A 22,544-nucleotide genomic window follows, 5' to 3' on the forward strand; every position below is an offset into this window, starting at 1 on the left:
CCAAGCCAAGGCCCTATGACCCAAACTCGGACCCAGGGGCTCGACAAACGTGATAAAACCCCTCACTCAACATGAGAAAAGCCCCTGGAGGAATAAATCCACTCCTCCAGGGCCTCGAGGGCTACACCCGACGGGTGCGCTCGCGCGCACCCACCGAAGCCTCCGGTACAAAACACTATCCCACCAGGAGCTGCCGCAAGCCAAGTCTCGTCAAAACCTCAGGAAGAGCGCTCACACTCTCCCCGAGGCTCGAGGGCTACTGTCGGGTACCATAAAAAGGGGTCCCCTAAGTAAGAACCGAAAAAATCACTTAAACCTTGTAAATATCGAAGCCAAGAGACAGCCACCGACAAACCCCCACCTTATCCGAGGCTCGACTGGACCACCTGGCGCACCTCGGACAGTATTCGGGCTACCTCGAAGCGGGCTCGGCCCAAAATGAAACCATAAGGCCTCAAACGAGGTATCGATTCTCCGCCTCGCTCGAGGCCCCACCCGTAAGGCCTCGGACGAGGTACCGATTCTCCGCCTCGCTCGAGGCCCTGCCCATAAGGCCTCAGATGAGGTACCGATTCTCCGCCTTGCCTGTAAGGCCTCGGACGAGGTACCGATTCTTCACCTCGCTCGAGGCCCCGCCCGTAAGGCCTCGAACGAGGTACCGATTCTCCAACTCGCTCGAGGCCCCGCGCGTAAGGCCTCGAATAAGGTACCGATTCTCCGCCTCGCTCGAGGCCCCACCTGTAAGGCCTCGGATGAGGTACCGATTCTCCACCTCGCCCGAGGCCCCACGCGTAAGGCCTCGAACGAGGTACTGATTCTCCGCATCGCTCAAGGCTGGCTCGACATCAACCCTATCACCTCTGCCTTGACTGACCTCTCTGACAGGACGTCACGTCCAACTAACGCGTTCAACCACTCCCACGATGTTAGCCGAACGATGACTCAATACAGTAGAGTGGCCGACGAGACGTGAGTCACATCGACACCATGCTTTCCAGGATAGGATAGAGCAGGGGTTACCGGCCACTGTGCTCAGCACTGTGCCCACGACTGACACCTGTGCTGCACTGTGCTGCCTAACCCCACCTGCTCCAAGGATAGCACGACGTGGAGAGTCAAGTCCGGGTACCTGTAGCATCGGAATCGACATACAAGACCAACTGCTCCCTTCGAGCCTCGGCTATCCGCTTCTGGGCTTCTATAGCCTCGGGACTCGCACCCGTCGAGCCCCCCACAATGGTTCAACCTCTGCATCGACTGGGCCTCGGCTCTCTACGTTGTCAATATACAGCGACCGACACGTCGTCTGTAGTACGCGCCATGCCCCCACGTCGCACAGGATCAGGCGTGACCGGCGCGTCGCTCCAGTGCACCGAGGAGAAGGCCGCTCCACCGACCATGCCGCCACAGTGACAAGCTACAGGGCTCGAACATGCCACCTCTGCTCACAAAATGCCACGTAACAAATCCATATACCGCCCCCATGCCTCCCTTCGACTATAAAAGGGAGTGACCGGGGTCGCTTCTAGACACACACACACACACACACACACACATAGGTGCAAGCAACGCACAATGCTCTGTAACACACACGCTTCTTCACTACAAGAGATCAACATCTCAAGCGACCCACACCACTCCCCGCAGAGACTTGGGACTAGCTCTCTCTCTCGCTCAGCTTATAAGCCCCTACTACAAGCACCTCGGTGCAAGGAATACAAGATCGTTCTCTCAGACTAGACTTAGGGCACCTATTGCCTGAACTAGTATAAATCTTGTGTCTCTTTGCATTACCATCCGAGATTAGGGGCACGCAGTATACTTTCACTAGTCGGTTGAGGACCCATCGGGCCCAAAACATCGACGCTGGGCGTTGCACAGATCGAGCACACAGGGAGAGTGAGGCTGCGACGGGTGCCGTTCGTGCCATCAGGCGAATCTGGCGAGGAGGCCGAGCACCTCGAAGCGCGGGCGGCGGCGACGGTGGCTCCGGCGGCTTGCCATCCATCTGCGCCGCGACACCGGTGGAGCAGGAGTCCGAGGGAGAGGATCAGTGCGGCGAGGACGGACGACCACATCCGCGTCGGAGCATCGTGCTCGCGCCCACGCGGCAGCGGTGGATGAGGAGATGGGGCCGAGCGTCGGGGAGAGGAGGGGAGAGCGCCATGGGGCCGCGCATGACCGGGTGATAGAGAGGGCCACGCTCGCGCCGAGGGAGGAGGGGAGAGCCATGGGGCCGATGGGAGGAGCCGCCGTGCTGGGGCGTCGGGAGAGGAGGGAAGGGGCCGTCGGAGGGGCGCCGCCGTGCTGGGGCTGGCAGAGGCGGACGCTCGGAGAGGAGGGAGGCGCGGTGGTGGAGGGCGAGGAGCAGGGCGGGCGCCACCACAATCGCCGCCACCATCGGTGAGGCTACGCCGAGAGAGGTGACGGAGATGACCGGCTTCTTTCTTCGGGGGAGGTGACGAAAGACGCGAGAGTTGGCTCACTCGGGCCCACGACAAGCCTGCCCGTGAAAAAAGGGGAATTAATATATCTTAGAAATATGATTTGATAGGATTAATATATCTTAGAAAAATCATATCTTTTTTTATGGAATTAAATAAAGATAATTTTATATAAAATTATAGATCTCGACGAGATCTACAACTTTCTAGTTTTGAGTTTTTTCATTTAAAGTCGTTAAGATGCTAAAAAAATTAATGACATATTTAGACTTAAGGGTATTTTCGTCTTTTCACACATGTAGTTTGACGGCGTTAGAGTCCAAACTGACGGCAGTGGCATGAAGGGCATAAAAAAGTTGGAGCAGTAACGCTGAAGACCGTTGAACTTTTTTAGAAGTATACAGGATATTGCGATCTTTTTTAATGGTACGTAGGGAATTTTCCCTATAAAACGAAGGGGGATTTCGTTTTTTCTGGGGCCTGGCCCAACCTGCTTTGAGGTCTATGCAGCGCAGGATCCGAGACTTGAGCCATCCTCCCAAACAGGCCCTTGGAGACCGGTAATCAACGTGGCCCAGCTTGCCCATCTTCTTTGTGGTGGATGATGCCAGCAACCAGCATATGCATGCAGCAGCGCCGGGGCCGTTCATGTGCTACACTGCTGCTACCTGCTTCTCCATGCATGTAGCTGCATTGCAGCTAGCGAACCGGCCGAAAGCGAGAGGAGCGACGACGCTTTCTAACGAGGACCCGACCGGGCCGAGATGGATGGAGACACCGTTTGCAACCATTATATGCTGCCACCTCTGCCTTATCCTCCTTTGTGGTGGTTTTCCCTGTGCCTTTTGACCTTTTCTACTTGGGTACTGCTGCTCTCTCGTGGCACAGATTTCTCATCACCATCATGATTACCAGGAACTGAACGATGGTGGTCTTCGTTCCTCTCGACACAACTCGTACGGAACCTCTACGGTCTACAGCGAACACCGTTTGTGCAACGCGTCATCTTATATCACCCCACTGTCCCGCACCGTTTGTGGTGGTTGACTCCTCGGCCGCAAGATAACATGATCATTTTCTTGATAAATATCTAAACGTTATCGTACCTGTACAAGTCAGAGCAACACATTATAGCTTCTGATCGCTTGAGCTTATTAGCCAATATTAGCCAGCTAAAAAATAGTGTTTTTCTCTCACAATAAATCAGCCATATAAATCAGCTGAAGCTAAAATAAGTCCAGCCGAACAGACCTTTCCGGTATGAATTTAAACACATAATATGATCGCTAAATGAATCTCTAAGACCCAAGTCATTCAACTAAGAGACTTTTCCCTGTGTGTCTTTATAAAAGATCGTAATCCCCTATGTGTCCCTGAAAAAATTCAGCGGTCTTCAGCGCCACTACTCCAACTTTTTTGTGTTCTCCATGCCACTTCCGTCAGTTTGGGCTCTAACGCCGTCATACTGCAGGTGTGTAAAGACGAAAATGCCCTTAAGTTCAAATATGTTATTAATTATTTTGAGCATCTTAACGACGTCAAATGAAAAAACTCAAAACTAGAAAGTTGTAGATCTCGTCGAGATCTATAATTTTCATATAAAAATTATTTTCATTTAATTCTGCAAAAAAATGATTTGATATGATTAATATATCTTAGAAAAATCATATTATTTTTTTTGCGGAATTAAATGAAAAAATTTATATGAAAATTATAGATCTCAACGAGATCTACAACTTTCTAATTTTGAGTTTTTTTATTTGAAGTCGTTAAGATGCTCAAAAAAATAATAACATATTTGAATTTAAGGGTTTTTTTTTGTCTTTTCACACCTACAGTTTGACGGCGTTAGAGTTCAAACTGATGGAAATAACATGGAGGACACGAAAAAATTAGAATAATAACACTGAATATCACTAAATTTTTTTTAGATACACAAAAAAAAGATTACGATCTTTTATAATGGCAGCCGGGAAAAGTCTCTTCAACTAACCGGTTCCGCCCCTCTTCACCGGCTCCTCTTCCCTCTCGCTACTCGCTAGGCTCTAGCCCCTGGTCTGGTCCTCCCGCTGTGCCTGTGCGTTCACAGCGGAAGCGCACAGGCGCGAGCAGCAAAGGGGCCGCTGGATCGAGGAGGTCGCTGGCTGCTCTGCTGCGCTGCAGCAAGGCTGCAAAGCTGGCGGCTTCTGCCCACCGGGCGTCGTCATAAACAGTGGCGGTTCTCATCCCCATTTTCCCAATTATGGATAGCCAGCGTCGACCGGGGGAGCACTGCTGAGGCCGCTCGCCCGCCTGCCATTGCTCCCGTCGAGGTAAGCAAGGCGCCTGGAAATGGAATTCCTCCTCCTGTTCGTCCCCGCCTCAAATCCCTACCGAGATCGGATCTCTTGGCCGCCGGCCGTGAGCCAGGGAATGGCGGAAAGGCGGGATCTTGCCAATCTTGGCGGCGCCTTCTCTTGCCTGCCTTGGTTTCCACTTTCCAGGCCGTTTTTTTTTCTCTCTCGTTATGCTCTTTTTTGGTTGATCCACGACTGCATTCGTGAGCCAGCTTAGCTTTCGTCCTCGTTCTACCGGTGGTTGGTTCATCTGTTCGAGACCCCTCTGTTTTCCCCCCTTTTCATACCCAAACAGTGGGGGAGGGTTCTTGATGCTGCTTGGTATGTATGGCAGAGTAGAGCAATAGCCAATCGGGGGTTATCTTCTTTCGCCTTTTCTTATCGCCCTCTTTGCCCTTTTGAGTTCGATCGTAGTAGCATAGGCTGTTTGCTCGTTTTCTTTCTATTTTTTACTTTAGATAGAAAAGCGTGAGGGTTGCTGGTAATCTGCTTTGGGTGCCGAATGCGATGGAAAGCGAGGCCCCCTCCTTGTGGAGACAATCTTTGGAGGCGTGGTCGATGGCTTGCCATTTCTTGCCGTCAGCATTCTTTCAGGTTTGGGGAAATCCCATGGGAGGAGCATTGCTCGTCGCCGCACCGCACTCCAGACTTAGCTACAACAAGTGGTTGATTTTTTGGCTACTCCATACCATTTCCTGGTGGCGCTTTTTGGGCCTTTTGTTCCTGCTTTTCTCTTTTAAGAAAGTAAGTGATGCCTCTGCCCAACTTGCGTGTTCGGCTGTTCACTTGTCAGCTTGTTTCAGCTTATTCTCTCTCCAAAACACTATCGAATCATCCAAAATAATCCGAAATCCACTGTGCAAGTGAACAATCCGAAATCATTGCGAGTAGTTGTCATGTGGATTTATGCCCAATCCTTGTGATTAAAGGGGGGAATTTGTGCCGTCCCTTAACCTTCATGGCGCTGATTTCATATTGCAAAGTCACCATTGTCTTTAGACAGCAAGAGAGCGGAGGGGACCTGAGCCATGGCTTTTGTGGATTCCTCTTATCTGTTTTATTTCTATATCAGAATATCACACTCCCCATCCAAATGGATTTATTTATTCTTCGTACAGCTCATTGGTGGCGTATACCTATTCTGTAACCTTTCACGATTCACAGACACTAAATTAAGGTTGCTTTGTTTGGGTGGCTCCCCTTGCAATCTTGCAGAATCTATTCCTGAGGAATAACAGCCTGCTCCACAGCTAGCTGTTTATTCACATATTCACTATTTTGACCAAAGTAACCCCATCCATTGAATCTATAACTTTGAAGCACACTCACAGGATTACATGCTTTCTGAGTCTTTCCTGAGATTTCACACCTTACAGCTTGGTTATTAGCCCTGAATATCATGTTCTCTGACTTGCTGCTTCTCATTTTTAGGGTCACAGCTTATCCTACATATTGTAGCTCGGCAGTCTGTTCAGCAAAATGAGGCCTTCAGATGACAGGGTGCAGCTTTCAGGCTTTGCACAATCAGATGAATCGACACTTGATGTGGAGGGGCATTGCTACCATCAACAGTCATTCCCTTGTTCTCCATCAATGCAACCAATTGTTTCTGGGTGCACACACACAGAGAACAGTGCGGCATACTTCTTATGGCCAACATCAAACCTACAGCATTGTGCAGCTGAGGGGCGTGCAAACTACTTTGCCAACCTTTCAAAAGGACTTCTCCCGAAGTCTGGCAAGTTGCCCAAGGGCCAGCAAGCAAATAGCTTGCTTGATTTGATGACTATAAGAGCTTTCCATAGCAAGATATTGCGTTGCTTCAGCCTTGGAACGGCGGTGGGCTTCCGCATCAGGAAAGGGGTTCTGACAGATATCCCCGCAATTCTTTGCTTTGTTGCTCGCAAAGTTCACAAGAAGTGGCTTAATCCGACCCAATGCCTTCCTGCCATTGTTGAGGTAGGGAAACTTTAATTCATATGTATTTTAGATGATTGGATTAGTCATGCTCCCAAACAATGCTAGTGAAGTTTGTACTTTGAAATTCTTTTTGTCATGGTCTTAATAGCTATCACTTAGTCGGATCATTGACAGGGTCCAGGAGGTATTTGGTGTGATGTGGATGTTGTTGAGTTTTCGTACTATGGTGCACCAGCTCAAACTCCAAAAGAGCAAATGTTCACTGAGCTTGTTGATAAGTTGTGCGGCAGTGATGAATGTATTGGCTCCGGCTCTCAGGTACACTTTTGTTCTTTTCTGCATTGATTGGTTTTCAAAATATATATCATGTGGATTAAAGCCTAGCATGCATGTGGACTCGTGCAGCTGTGCACAATCACCCTGTTCGCTTATGCTGAAATGTTGTGAGAGGAAAACACTGTTCCATGCTGAAATGATTGTATTGGGCAAAACCATGTACTACAGAATTGTGCTACTGGTTTGTAAGGGGACCGTTCAATTTTGTCAAGATTTACTAGTACAAAGGGAAAAATAATTGCACGGCATGCATAAGATTATGCTACGGACTGACAGTTACTTTTTCAGTTATTCCTACCATGTTAGGTGCCTGGCTAAAGGATCTACTTTAAATCCTGCAAATGTTCAGTTCAACTGGATGTTCTGAACTTTTTATAAGCTATTAGAACTAGTTTACCCTGTAAAATCTTTGCTATAGTATAGCAGCTAACACAACAAATCATTTGAGAAACTGCAAGTCTGCAACTGAATGTTGTTCTCTGGAGCCCAACACAAATTTGCTTCAAACAGTTGGGCTTTTTAGGTGTTGAAGATGTAGACATTGCTTCCATTGTCTAAGTTACCCTAGTCATTGCTTCTCTTTGAAAATTTACAATTTTTATGACACATTAAGTTTTGGCAAAATAGACTTGAATTACTTAAAAGCAGCTGATAAGGTAAAGATGGGGATGGTTGAACCATGGATCGAACCGGTTCCGATCCAGCGATCCATTTAATATGCAATAGGAGCCGCGGTTAATCCATTTTAAGTTATCTGCTTGCCCAGCTGCCCCGATGGATACCATGAATCGACCCATCTTCCTTCTCGATCAGCCCCATGGACTACCAGGACGAGCAGCGTGCACATGCCGCAGTGTCCGGCGGCTCCGTAACAGATAGGCAGCCCGGGAGGCCCGCTGGGCGTCGTCGTTGACTTCCTCCTCGTGGCTGGCAGGTCGCGTCGTGGTACTCCTGACCCTGCGCGTCGGAGAGGACAGCCACCCGAGCCTCCACCGGCATCCGTCGACTCCGAGCCCAACGCCGCTGCTTTTGCCGACCTGCGCGTCGGACTCTTCTCCAGCCACCGCCGCAACGTGCCGCACGCCCCCGCGCCGCGTCTGTCTCAGCTGACGGCGCCGCGCGCAGCCCCCGGACAGTAGCAAGCACGGCGACGGCGGAGTGGGTCGAGCCACTCGATCCAAGGGTTCGGGTGCTTCCGAGCCATTGACTCTATCTGACGCTATGGATCAGAAATGGGATCCATTTGGGTCACTTTTTAGGGTCGGATCGAAGAACCTGTGGGGCGAACCGAACCACCCCCATCTTTATGATAAGGCTTCTCGGAATGATGCAATGTCAGGAAGGCGTGCTTTTGAAAACTTTCTTCTTACATATCTTGTTTCATTCTTCCAGGTTGCAAGTCAGGACACTTTTGGGACTTTGGGCGCCATTGTAAAACGGCGAACTGGCAACAAGCAGATAGGTTTCCTCACCAACCGACATGTTGCAGTTGACTTGGACTACCCAAACCAGAAGATGTATCACCCATTGCCACCCAACCTTGGGCCTGGTGTTTATCTTGGAGCTGTCGAAAGGGCAACATCTTTCATCACAGATGATGTTTGGTATGGAATCTATGCTGGAACAAACCCAGGTAGAGCAGTTATAAGTTATGTGGTTAATATAGGAGATTAAGTATTACTTGCAGATTTAATTGCTCGGTTAATTTTCTGTATATTTAAATTTTCACGAGATGACATTTTGCTTGATCTTTTCATATCAAGCAAGGTTTGACATTTGTGATTCTATATGAACTTTTTCAATCAAATTAACACTAACTTGCTCGTCAGTTTACTACTTGTAAATAAAGCAATGTCAGTTTTTTTTTTTGAGAAAATAAAATATAAGTTAGGACTTTTCTCTGAACAAATAAAAGACTCCCTCTGGTCATAGATACATGTCGTTTAGGAAAGATCTGGTGAAACTTGAAAATTACAAACATCAATAACAAATTTATTTAGTTTGGAAACATGTTACTTATATGTTTAGATTTTTATTTGAAAATACTTGCAAAATCTCATGATTTGAAGAATTTTTAGAATATATTCTAGAAGAAATTAGTGGTCAAAGATAAACATCGAAACCGTGCAAAGGCAAATGTGACAACTATTTTTCACCAGAGGGAGTAATCCTTAGTTGGTCATTCTAATCATGCAGTACATTTACCTTTTCTTTTTGCTGCTGATGATTCCAAATGATGTGCACAATGTTCTAATTCCCAAACATACATGCTATGTTCTAATTAACCTGCAGAGACATTTGTACGTGCCGACGGGGCATTCATCCCATTTGCTCATGACTTCGATATCTCCACAGTCACAACCACAGTTAGGGGTGTTGGTGACATTGGGGATGTCAAATTTATAGATCTGCAGTGTCCACTTAATAGCCTCATAGGGAGGCAAGTATGCAAAATCGGCAGAAGTTCTGGTCACACAACTGGAACTGTGATGGCTTATGCCCTTGAGTACAATGACGAGAAAGGAATAAGCTTCTTCACTGACCTCCTTGTTGTTGGTGAGAACCGCCAAACGTTTGATCTAGAAGGTGATAGTGGAAGCCTTATTATCCTGACTGGCCAGGACAGCGAGAAGCCGCGTCCCATAGGGATAATATGGGGTGGCACAGCAAACCGTGGGAGGCTAAAGCTTAGGTGTGACCATGGCCCTGAAAATTGGACCAGTGGAGTTGATCTTGGTCGCCTTCTAGATCGTCTTGAACTTGATCTTATCATAACCAGTGAAGGACTCAAAGGTTCGGCAGTTTCCTTGTTTTCAGTAATATGTGTTTTGCTCATTTTTGCATCCCTTCTCAGATATCGGAAAAACCACTGTGATGTCCAGAATTATTATGATTACGAAATCGAATCTGTACGCTTCTGTTGTTTTTGTTCCACGACAGATAACTGACAGAATTTATCCTCAATAAAAGATGCCGTGCAGCAGCAAAGGCTTGCGTTGGTGGCTGCAGCTAACTCTGCTGTTGGGGAGTCGTCGACAGCAGCCGTTCCTGTCCCAGAAGAAAAGGTGGAGGAGATATTTGAGCCTTTGGGGATCAAAATTGAGCAGCTGCCTCGGCACGACGTTTCAGCCTCTGGGACTGAAGGGGAGGAGGCAGCTGTGATCAACGTGGAAGAGCGCCAGTTCATCTCAAACTTTGTGGGCATGTCCCCTGTACGCGACGACCAGGATGCTCCAAGGCAAATTGCTAACCTGAACAATCCGTCAGAGGAAGAGCTCGCCATGTCGCTGCACCTAGGCGACCGGGAGCCCAAGCGGCTTCGCACAGACACAGAATCCGACCTCGACCTGGAGAAGTGAAGCTCTCATTCAGCGTCTCTACATTGAGGAGTCATAAGTAGTCCGAAGAAGGTCACCTGCGGTTCAGCAAACTGAACCTGCAGGCTGCATTCGTAGCTTAAACCAGCACCTTCCTGGCACAAGCATTATCATGTACTATGGTGCAACTTGATTCAGCACTTGTAGGATGTTAGGCGGTATCCCCTGCAGTTTTGCTGTGCTCATGAGACTTGATATGCACAATGGTGAATCCCCCTATCATCATAAAACAATGCAGGGAATGATGAAGTGGTCTTGATCACTTTTTCTTTCCTACCATTATCGGTGGAGTTGTTTCTTGGTCACTAGATCAGCTTCTGGAAACCTTATGTTTTCACTTTCTGAAGTATCCTTAGAATGCTGTTTTTACTGGTAGAACACGTAGCACTTACTCTGTCCCAATTAGCACTTTCTCGACAAGTCAAATAATTTCAAAATTAATCTATATAAAATTTCTAACATTTAGGATAACGAATAAGTATCTTTGGATTAATTATACAATATTTTTTCATAGTAAATCTATTTGAAGATAGATGATGCTTTAAAAAGCTTGATGACTTATCTAAAACCTAGAATTATATATTTTTTTTGGAACAGATGTAGTACATATCCCTGTATCTCGGTGGGTATATGGATTGGGACTGCAGAGCTCCCTTCGTCAAAAAAAAAAAAAAAAACATATAGAGCTTCTTTGACAGGGCTCCTGCAGGAGCTTCAGCTTCGGCTCCTGCAGGAGCTGTGTCAAACGCCTGTTTTTGAAAGGGTTCCGCATGGAGCCGGAGCTATTATTTGCTTGCGCAGGAGAAGCTAAAAAACGAGCTTCGTGCGGCTTCTTGCTGTGGGTTCACGTCGTCTAGTGCGAAGGAGCCGTTTTGCTAAACGTTTTTCAGAACGGCTTCAGCTCCTTCAGAGGAGCTGCTCCTTCAGAGAAGCCAGAGCCGCAACCATTTTCAGAGGAGACAGAGCCCTGCCAAACATGGCCATAATTTGAGGTGCATTCTCGGTTAAAATGCCTCAAATTTGATAAAATATATAGGTTAAAATATTAATATTTATAACGCTAAATGAGTATATTATAAATATGTTTCGTGACGAGTCTAATGATACTTATTTAGTATAATAAATATTAATATTTTTAATATGAATTTGATTAAATTTAACGTGATTTAATATAATATTATTTAAAATTGTATTTTTTGGGAGAGTACTGTCAACCCTTTTTTTATGAGAAAATTCTTCATCTGGCACCGAAACAAATCACTCTTTCGTATTTAGCACTGGAAATTTTGTACTTTCTTATCTAGCATCAACTTGAAAATTCCTTCCGTATATGACACTTCCGTCCATTTGAGGCATCCCTCCGTTAGTTGACTAGGAAGACCATGTCAGCTTTTTTATTAGAAGTACCAAAATGCCCATGTTCATTTTGGTCGCGCGCAGGTCCTCGGTCTCATGCGTGCGTCCTCCCTCTACCCCGAGTCTCCTTTCTCCCGTCGCTGTTGTCTTCTGAAAACAAGAGACACAAACCTGGGAGATTTAACTTTTTACCATTATAAAAATCGGCACCTCCTGAGATCTCACTTTAACGGCTGGCAATACGAATTTGACACGCAACGAAGAGAAGAGATACAGAATTACCATTTTTGCACTCGTGGCACGACAGCAGCGTCAGTTGGGTGGGATTTGAGTCAGCACGGGAGTGGCAAATGACCGCGGCTGCCCCTGGCATGTGCTGCTAACCCAGCCGGTGCATTCTCATAAAGAAGAAGAAGAAGAAGGTGGACACAATGGCCGCTCGGGACCTGGACGGGAGCCTGCCGGCGCGGGCGTGCTCGACACCGACGGCGAGGGCGAGCTCTACTCGCGCTGTACGCACACGCAAGGCCTTGGCAGAGGCGAGCACGACCTCTACTCGAGCTCCAGCCATGGGGGAGGGGCGAAGCTCGGACCTGGGAGCGCAGCACGGGCGCGGCGAGACGGCCCTCGGCGGCCATGGCGGAGCTCAGCGCCTCGACGAGACGGCCCATGGCGAGCCAGTGTCGACGCATGACGGCCACTGGCGAGCTTCGGCCATGCGAGCTCGTCCCCGGCACAGACTGCCCCAGCGAGGTCAGCCCGAGTGTCTAGGCGTGGGCGAGCTCGGTCCTGGCGGACATGGCGAGCGCAGCACCGCCGCGAGCGAGCTCGGCCCCGGCGGCCATGGCGAGCTCAGCGCCGACGCAGACGGCCCCAGCGAGTGCGGCCCCGGTCATGGCGAGCTCGTCCCCCGACGCATGATGCCCCGGTGAGCTCGTCCCCAGCACAGACTGCCCCAACGAGGTCAGCCCGAGTGTCCTAGGCGCGGGCGAGCTCGGTCTTGGCGGCCATGGTGAGCGCAACACGGCCGCGGGCGAGCTCAGCCCCGACGGCCATGGCGAGCTCAGCGCCGATGCAGACGCCCCAGCGAGTGCGACCCCGGCGGGCATGGCGAGCTCGACGCCGGTGGCCATGGGGAGCTAGTCCCCAACGTAGGCTGCCCTGGCGATCTCATCCCCGGCGGCCATGGCGAGCTCAGCGCCAACACAGACGACCCCAGCGAGTTCGGCCCCGGCGGCCATGGTGAGCTCGACACCGATGGCCATGGGGAGCTCGTCCCCGACGTAGGCTGCCCCGGCGAGCTCAGCGTCGACGCAGACAGCCCCAGCGAGTTCGGCCCCGGCGGCCATGGCGAGCTCGACGCCAACGGCCATGCCAAGCTCGTCCCCACCACCCTTACTGCCAGAAACCAGCCACGCCAACCTAGAACGCAGCAGCACCTGCACCGTCGCCGCCGGCCTCCCGGTGTTCCTCCACCCGACGCCATCACCTTGCAGTTGCTTGTCGCGCGCGGATGTCGTCGTCGTTGCCGATAATGCCACGGTGGCGCCACCTTCCTCGGCATGGGTAGCAGTCTTGCTTCCATCGTCCTCCACCGTCGTCTCCACTGCCACGCGTCCATTTACGGTTTCGACGGCGTCGCGGTGGTGGTGCGGCTTGGCACGGCGGCCATGGTGAGCTCAATCATTTTCTCCAGCAGCAGGGGTCGTGGGAGCAGCAGCGGTCAAAGGCAGCCACGGTCATTTGCCACCACCATGCTGACTCGGATCCCACCTGAACTAACGCGCTGTCATGCCACGAGTGCAAAAGTGGTAATTTTGTATCTCTTCTCTTCGTTGCGTGCCAAATTCGTATTGCCAGCCGTTAGAGTGAGATCTCAGGAGGTGCCAATTCTTATAATGGTAAAAAGTTAAATCTCCCCACAAACCCTAGAGAGGAATGGAGGCCGGAGGAGATGAGGATGGGGAAAAGGAGGAGCCGGCCGCCGGTGCCCAGGAACTCACGGGGTGGGTCCCTCAGGTCGAGGCGCCCACAGTCAGCCAAGCTCGCCCCATGGTCGCAGATCGAGGCGCGGGTCCAGCGGGGAACGCGGCGGCGGGGCGGGCTCGTCGGCCGGTGCTGGCCCCATCTCGCGGCGCATGGTGCGCGGGAGGGGCGGCCTCGCCCGACGACAGCTCACGGCGCGGCCTCACCCGACGACCCAGCGGACGCCCCCGCTGCGGCGGAGCCGCTCCACGAGCTCGGTGGAGGGGTCGCCAAGCCCTTGGGAGTGGGACCAGGACACGCAGCAGCAGCCGCAGCCGCGGGTGGTCCGCACGTCCACGTCGCTGTGGGAGAGGCCGACGTACCTCAGGCAGGAGAGCGACGAGTTCTTGCTCCTTAACTTCAGCCCCGAGGACTAGGACCTAGAGCGAGAGCGAGATGTCAGGGAGGAGCTCGACTTCCTGCTCATCGCCGCCGAGCCCGGTGTCCGTGCTGGAGGCGCATGACGAGTCATCCACCACCACCACCTCATTTTCCTTGGAAGAGGTGGAGCACGCAGAGCCCTGCTCAGCTACCTCAGGTTCGTCTTGCTCGCTTCCTCAACTTCATATCAGAATTGTTGTTCATCTCCAACAATCTGTCAAGCTACAAAAACGTTCAGAAATCCACATGAGAATTGTGGTTCATCTCCAGCAATCTGTCAATTTGTAGCATCAAAGTCTAGAAGAGATGAAAATAAACCACATCCTTATCAGAACCGTAGCTCATTTCCAACAATCTGTCTACAGTCAATTTTGTCGACAATAACTGCCATAAGCATGTTTTTTGTGTGTGTGTGGTCCATGTTTTAAGCTCAATTATGAAGCACTTCTTCAAGCTGTTGATCTAATCAGTCTCCAAGGCGGTGTAATCCAAATTTCTGAAACCTCATTTTCATGTCACTTTATCTCTTCATGCTCTGGCCCTAATGCTGTAAAAGCTGTGGGACAAAGGGAAAAGATGTTCATAATAGTAACTCTTCCTCATAGAAATCTAGTCCTATCAAACACTCTAGATAATGGTCACTTGACATGGTCCAAAAATTCATAAAACGCAAAAGGAAAAGGCATCACAAACCAGTACAGATCACCATCTGTATGAATGGCAAACTACAGTGTTTTGTCAATTGTTTTAGACTTTCAGTCAGATACATCAACTAGTATGCCTGCAAACGAGCTGTTTCTTCCTTCTACTGATAGCGCTGTTACTGTATCCACTTACTGCAGATGAACCTCAGACGATACTGGAACAGCGGAACTCAAGGAGGAAGCTGGATCTAGATTTCTTCCAGTTGGACAACCTGTCTCCTCCAAGAAGCTCCTGCCATGTCTCAAGATGTTCAGATAGGGAGAGGAGGAATAGAAGAGTGGTGAACGAAGATGAGGTGATCACGCCAGAAGTGTCTGGTATCTGGCAGCCAATCTATCGGCTGGTTGAAGAAGATCTCAAGAACATGGAATGGCCAGCTCGGGATGGTGCAAATGTTGTTGCCGATATAGAGCATGGCATCCTTGAGCACCTCATGTGTGAGATGGTGGATGAACTCCTCCGGGGAATGTCTGAAACTGTACAACATCCTTTCCCACTCCAATGCATTTCCAACAAAAGATTGTCTGGCAAGAATGTTCAGACAAGACGCCCTATCGGATGCTACCTGAACAAGGTTAGATTGATGTAGTCCTCATTCGCTGGCCTGTCGCAACATATGTTGTGAAATGTGACAATAGTCTGGTTTAGGTTAATATATCAAGTCAAGACCACTGAAACAAGTAAATGAAGGAAAATGATATTGATACTATGCCTCCCATGGTTTACTAGCTCTCTAAACATACAAATAAAATCACATGACTAGGAAGAGAATTGAAGTATTGAGAGATTAGGAATAAGTAGGAGTGATTCAGACCCAAGGTAAGGTGCTAGTTGTGACACCAGATGCTCAAACCTGTACTATTGTAAGCATTTGTGGAGAAATATTTGTTTGTTGTCTTCGTGTCTTGCGATAATCTGACAAGAATATAGGACTGACCAAACTGAGATGAGCGAGCTGCTAAACTGCATCAAATTTTTTTTGACCAAGCTAACTAGACAGGGCAAATCCCTCCCGTGCTAAACCTACCCCAGCGGAACCTGCTCTTGCCTTAGAATTTGAAATTTATTATTTATTTATTTGCAGACTTCGATTATAAAAAATCCCATGTTTTAGTTCACAATATATTTTGATATTTATAATTTTCTTATTTGACAACCTGTCCATTTATTATTTTCCTATTTGGCATCATGTATTTCTGCTACAAAGAAGGACATTCATGTCATTTTACTAGCCACTTAACGCCGTAACTAGTCCAAATGGACGACAGTGCTATCTAGGGAAGGAAATTTTAACCTGGTGCCAAATAAGAAAGTTTAAATTTTTTAGTGCCAAATGCGGAAGACTAATTTGTTTTAGTGCCAAATACATAATTATCCCTTTTTTATTGGGTACAACTTGGACGTACACAACATCCACACTCACACCACACGTACACATGCGTGCGCGTCCGTACACACGCAAAGAAGAGATTGGGAGGCATCGCCACCTTCAATGCGCGGGAAACGCGTAGTACCACTGAATGCGTACGCGTGCGTGTACCTTAATTTTTTTAGAAAAATTCCAGAAAAAGATGCGAAACCCCTAGGTGGATAGCGTCCCCATTGGACAGCCCTGCCACTAGACCACATGCCATTCGTGATCAGACATTAACATGATTGTACGGAGCCAACAGTCCACATCTTAGGCCCTGTTTGATACCCTGGGCTAAAGTTTAGCCTAGGACTAAAGATTAGCCTTTGAAATGAAGATGTTAAAGTTTAGCATCTTTGGTCTGTTTGGATCCATAACTAAAAGATGAAAGAGAGATGAGACCGAAAAAGAGTAAAGTCTCATGTTAGCATTTTTAACTCTCTTTAGCCTATCTTGCAAGCACTAATAGGCTAATAGAGAGCTAAAAATTAGTCCTTTCTTTAGCTGTTTGGACGCCAAACACTAAAAAGTGGCTACGAATAGAAGGCTAATCTTTAGCACCGTGTCCACACAGGCCTTAATCGCTAGATCCTCCGCGGAAGCCTCATCAACTGCTAGTACACTAGTATTTTATCTTTTTCTCTCTCAGAAGCAACTTTGACTTGACATGTTACAGCCTTGTTCGGTTCGCTGGTTCATATTATTGTTGATTTGTAAAGAAATATTGCTGGCTAGTTTGTGTGAGAGAAAAATACTGTTCCGGCTAGAAATTTACGATCGTTTATGATCAGCCACAGCCAAACGAACAGGCTGTTAGTCTTAGAGGTGTTTGATTGTCTCTCCTAAATTTTAGTCGCTGTCACATCGAATGTTTAGACATATACCTAGAGTATTAAATATAGACTAATTATGAAACTAATTGTATAGTTTATGACTAATTTATGAGACGAATCTTTTAAGCCTAATTAGTCTATGATTTGACAATATGATGCTACAGTAAACATACGCTAATAACAGATTAATTAGACTTAAAAAATCCAGTCTAGTAGAGTGCTAACAAATTATGTAATTTACTTTTTTATTAATATTCAAACACCTCATATAACATCCTCCCCATACAACTTCCTAAATTTTAGTCACACAATCCTCCCGTCACAGAATCCAAACACCCTTCGCCCCGCAGGGGTCGCCACGTAACTTCATGTGATAGTACTAAATTAGGACTTCTCTGGGACGTTCACACTTTACCTCCGTGCAGTTAGTTTCACGGACGTCTGGGCCCCGTGTCATGCGGGGCACCTCTGTCAGTAATAGAAGCATATCGTGGGTGTGACTTGTCCACGTGGCCTTCGGTTGCTTCGTGTACCTCCCTCCGGTTCGGCGTTAGAGTACGGGACGGGAAAGCGAAACCCTCACGGCGCCGGAACCCGACCACCTCCCAATTCCGGAAGCGAATAAACACCACTAGGGTCTTGTTTAGATGCCATCAAAATTTAAGTTTTTTCACTTTCTCTTCGTCACATCAATTTTTAGCTGTTTGCATGGAGTATTAAATATAGATAAAAAAAATAATTACACAGTTTAATTGGAAATCACGAGATGAATCTTTTGAGCCTAATTGGTCCACGATTGGACAATATTTGTCAAATAAAATGAAAGTAGTACTATTCATCGGTTTGAAATTTTTTCAGCATCTAAACGAGGCCTAGATTCCGGCCGCGGTCCCTAGCCCAGCGCCGGCGTCCCCCCGACTGGCTCCGAACCCTGCGGCTTCGTTCGCGCGATCGGAGGGGCTCTGTTGGTGTTCATCTTGTATAGGGGAGGGTGGGTGTGTATTTTGGTCCTTTTCATCCGGTGAGCTGGAGCTTTCTCGCAAATTACTCGCCGCGGCAGCCGACTTGGACTGCTATCTCTGTTTCAATTGGCCCAGCTTGCGTTCCAATTTTCCCCAAAACTGCGCCGGTGCCTCGCAGCTTGCTGAAATTGCTCATCTGTTCGTCTGGCGATGCAATTCTCAAGCTGATTCATCTTAGGCTCACCTTGATTTCACTGCAATCTGCTGAAGTCGCCCATCTCTCCGGGCCATTGCCGCTCGCTTGATTCGAGGGTTGCCTAGGGTGCCTTGGGGGCCAGTTGCCGCAGGTGGCTGCTATTTGGGTGCTGAATTTGGATAAGGAAGTCTTGGGAAGGCGCAACCTTTTCCTTTTCACGTGACCATGACGTTACTGGAGGAGTTGATCCGGGCGATAGAGCTCTGGCTTCGGATTGCAAAGGAGCAGGTGCCCTTGGTTGATCCCACCCTTGACCCAGTGTTCCTTGTTCCTGGTATTGCTGGTTCCATCCTTGAAGCTGTCGATGAGGAAGGAAACAAGGAGAGAGTTTGGGTGCGCATCCTTGTTGCTGAGCATGAGTTCAGAGAGAAGCTCTGGTCCAAATTTGATGCCTCGACTGGTACAAACTATGCTCCTGTTCACAAATTATTAATTATGGTTTATATTCAGCTGTCTATTACTCTAATACATGGACTTCCTTCTTTTAAATTCTAGTGTTATTAATGTATTGACTTATTTTACAACGATTTCAAAAAAAAAAAAATGAATGAAGTTAGAATAATGAACCCAAAAAAAAAAGACACAGACGTGTGTACTAAAGTGGCATGGTCTTCACGAGACAATTGCCATAAATAATAAAAAAAAGTGGCATCGTCTTTTGGCTTTATAAGCAAAAGTTTGGCCAATCCTTTTCGATTCATGTTTTTGTCCCCTTATGTCATTAGATTGTTTCCTGTTTCCATGTCATATGATATGAAGTTATTCTAATGGAGCAGGTAAAACTGTTTCTGTTAACGAGAAAACAAGAATCACTGTCCCTGAGGACAGATATGGTTTGTACGCCATTGACACATTAGACCCAGACCTGGTAAGACATTACTTCATCTATTTGTGAGTTTTATTGTTGTTTTGTTATAAGTTACTTATCTAGGACTTTGAAGCCATTTGATTATGAATTTGATCCAAGCCCCAATGAAGTGCACAAACTGCAGTGGCTCTCTGATCTCATGATTTACTCTATCTTGGTTTTGTAGATCATTGGTGATGACACTGTGTACTACTATCATGACATGATAGTGGAAATGATTAAATGGGGATATCAAGAAGGAAAAACTCTCTTTGGATTTGGTTACGATTTCCGTCAAAGCAACAGGTAAATTAAGCACTTTGTTCTTGTTACTGATTATTATGTTGCTGTTTTCTGAGTTTATGACCAAAATTGTGGGTATTTTTTTATTCTCTGTTGATACACATTATGTTATCTTCTCCTTGTTGATACCACGCGCTCTTCTTCAGGCTGTCAGAGACTCTTGACAGATTTTCCAAAAAGCTGGAGTCAGTGTACACAGCTTCTGGTGGAAAAAGATCAATCTCATTACCCATTCAATGGGGGGATTACTTGTGAAATGTTTCATCTCTCTGCACAGTGATGTTAGTACTCTTCATGTATTTTGGATCTTTGGTTGAGATTTGCCATGTTTAACATCATGCGCAGCTGCGCTATCTTCAAGGTCGTAGCTCCTTTTCTGAATAATGTTATTTTCCTTCTGTAGGTATTTGAAAAATATGTCAAGAGTTGGATCGCAATTGCTGCACCATTCCAAGGTATCACTTGCCTGAGTACCGTTTATATTAATTAATATTGTTCAACATAGAGCATATTTGAAATAGCTGCTGGATGTCTAACCTGCCTAGTAGTATTAATGACTGCAAATCACACTTTTATATTAAGAGTATTGTAAGAGCTCTACTAAGCAGGTACTATTCAGTATTGTGATTGTCTTGATTTGTTTTGCCATTGATTCCTAGAAGTCACATGATTAGGCCCCTTTTGTCATTTAAACATCATTTATTCCATACACCCTCATCTTGTGATTTTCCTTTGCTCAATATGTTACCATAAACATCTCTCCTAGGCTGCTATTTTACTTGACAAAGCAACCTGCTGCAGGTGCCCCTGGGTACATAACTACTAGTCTGCTGAATGGAATGTCTTTCGTTGAAGGATGGGAATCAAGATTCTTTATTTCCAAATGGTGTATGCAGCAATTGGTATGCTTTTATATCCTTGCATTCTTTTTGAAACCAATCAGGACAGGAGAGCTGCCGATTATATATTAAAAAGAAGAAACCCAGACTGGGTACAACGCAACAACAAGACCTCGAAAGATGTAGCAACAACACAACTAAGCCAACCAAAACAACTAATAAAACTACAAAAACAACTAGCAACAAAGGCGGGTTGGATTCCACCCCCTGTGTATGTTCATGTGGACACCATAATTTTTGCCATTTTAGAAAGAATCCTGAAAAAGTTTTTCTGCTTCAGCTACTTGAGTGCCCATCAATCTATGAGTTGCTGGCAAACCCTAACTACAAGTGGACAGACACCCCACTGCTACAGATTTGGAGAGAAAATTTGGATAACGATGGCAAGAAAAGTGCCCTGTTAGAGTCATATGAGCCTGAGGAAGCAATTAAGATGATTGAAAAGGCTCTTTCCAGTAATGAGGTGTGTCATTCACATTTCAAATTATTGGGTAACTCAGCTTATCCTAATGCTCATTCTTTCTGACAATTAAATTGCAATGGCAGATCATTGCTGATGGCATGCATATTCTGGTGCCCCTTAATTTGGATATATTGAATTGGGCAAAGGAAACTTATGATCTTTTAAGCAGTACAAAGCTTCCGGAATCAGTGAAATTCTACAACATTTATGGGATTGATTATGATACTCCACATACTGTCTGGTACATTCTCACCTGGATGGATAGTTCTGATTTTACTTCTAGTTTTCCATTGATATTAGGTTGAATTATTGCTGTTCATAAATGGCTCAATAAACTCGAGCCATGAATGTCTCAGATTGTAGCATCCCAATAATGTCACAACACTTGTATTATCACTGTGAATGATAAACATGTGTAATGTGTTTTCATTTATACTCGGGAATTGAAAATGTGGTAAAACAGTAACTCGCAGATAGGGATTTATGTCGTCATGGACTGCACACTAAATATGATAAACACCATCAGTGTAAGATGGCTGCTTAGACAGGATGTTCACATATTAGATGAGCAGTATTGCCTTAGTTACTAATATATGCTTGTCTTTGGCAGCTATGGCAGTGAAAAGCATCCGGTTTCAAATCTTAGTCACCTCTTATATGCTCAGGTTAGTTCTTTTTTTGTGTGTTTCATGATTTCATTTTTTTGCGATTCCTGGTGCGTTTAACAATGAATCCCCAGTTTATAATGTCTGATGATCTGAGCCCTGTTTTTTCTCCCCTTTTTTTCAGGGAAAATATGTCTATGTTGATGGTGACGGATCTGTTCCCACAGAATCAGCAAAGGTCTGATATTATTGGCGTTTTGCTTTATCATTTGGGGGTTTGAAGCAAAGCTCTGTTGAGAAAATTGAGGGCAAAATGTTTTATTTTTCCTTTTTATACAGGCGGATGGATTTGATGCCGTGGCAAGAGTTGGGGTTGCTGCTGACCACCGGGGAATCGTCTGCAGTCGCCATGTGTTCCGGATCGTCCAGCACTGGCTGCACGCCGGAGAACCTGACCCGTTCTATGACCCGCTGAACGACTACGTTATACTCCCAACACTCTACGACATCGAGAAGCATTGTGAGAAACATGGGGATGTCACGTCAGTTATGGAGGACTGGGAGATCATCTCCCAGACCGATGGTAAGACCATGAGGCCAGGTGAGCTTCCTCCTATGGTCAGTACACTGACCACAAGTCGGGAGGGCAAGGAGGGCGCACTGGAAGAGGCGCAGGCCACCGTGGTCGTTCACCCGGAGAAAGAAGGGCGGCAGCATGTGGAAGTTAGGGCTGTGGGTGTCAGCCATGGTGGCTAAGCCGGAGGAACCACGTTGGTTGTCTATCTAGCAGCTAAAACCTCTGGGCACGCACTGTAAAATTGGATGTACATATGGCTGTGACCTCTCTAGGAAATCTGTGTTTAGAACTATATAAATGTTCACGCTTCTTGTAAAAATGTTCAGAACAGAAAAACACAGGTCCTATTTTTTTATTTTTAAATAAAAAATGGTAAAGGATTTCATTACTTTGAAGGTACATTACATATGTGGGGCAGAGCTGTCGTCCCCATTGAAGAGTTTGGAGTGCTCTGCACATTACAGTTCGGAGTGTACAACTCACAAGTGCTTCACGGGAGAAAAGACAA

General features: G+C 47.0%; 2 protein-coding genes and 1 pseudogene across 4 annotated transcripts; all 3 read left to right on the forward strand.

Moving 5' to 3' along the window:
• Window positions 1-4,442: 4,442 nt before the first annotated feature.
• On the forward strand, window positions 4,443-10,721 carry LOC136497455 (protein NARROW LEAF 1). Of its 3 annotated transcripts, none has more exons than XM_066493256.1 (6): window positions 4,443-4,756; window positions 6,212-6,739; window positions 6,875-7,018; window positions 8,429-8,669; window positions 9,329-9,829; window positions 10,007-10,721. In XM_066493256.1, the coding sequence occupies exons 2-6, from the start codon at window positions 6,260-6,262 to the stop codon at window positions 10,393-10,395; spliced, it is 1,755 nt and encodes a 584-aa protein (XP_066349353.1). In that variant the 5' UTR covers window positions 4,443-4,756; window positions 6,212-6,259; the 3' UTR covers window positions 10,396-10,721. The 3 variants fall into 3 exon arrangements, with proteins under 3 accessions (XP_066349353.1, XP_066349354.1, XP_066349355.1); XM_066493257.1 differs by having other exon boundaries at window positions 9,977-10,113; XM_066493258.1 differs by lacking the exon at window positions 4,443-4,756 and having other exon boundaries at window positions 6,601-6,739; window positions 6,860-7,018.
• A 2,837-nt stretch (window positions 10,722-13,558) lies between these two features.
• On the forward strand, window positions 13,559-16,053 carry LOC136498054 (uncharacterized; annotated as a pseudogene).
• A 1,973-nt stretch (window positions 16,054-18,026) lies between these two features.
• Window positions 18,027-22,424, forward strand: LOC136497547 (lecithin-cholesterol acyltransferase-like 4). The gene is given in 12 exon segments (XM_066493382.1): window positions 18,027-18,742; window positions 19,119-19,210; window positions 19,377-19,495; window positions 19,639-19,700; window positions 19,703-19,773; window positions 19,896-19,947; window positions 20,294-20,394; window positions 20,672-20,854; window positions 20,938-21,095; window positions 21,465-21,519; window positions 21,644-21,697; window positions 21,799-22,424. Coding segments are annotated over 12 exon segments (1,599 nt in total). The 5' UTR covers window positions 18,027-18,507; the 3' UTR covers window positions 22,216-22,424.
• The last annotated feature ends 120 nt before the right edge of the window (window positions 22,425-22,544 follow it).

This window comes from Miscanthus floridulus, chromosome 12, assembly GCF_019320115.1.
Source record: "Miscanthus floridulus cultivar M001 chromosome 12, ASM1932011v1, whole genome shotgun sequence".
Lineage (NCBI taxonomy): Eukaryota > Viridiplantae > Streptophyta > Magnoliopsida > Poales > Poaceae > Miscanthus > Miscanthus floridulus.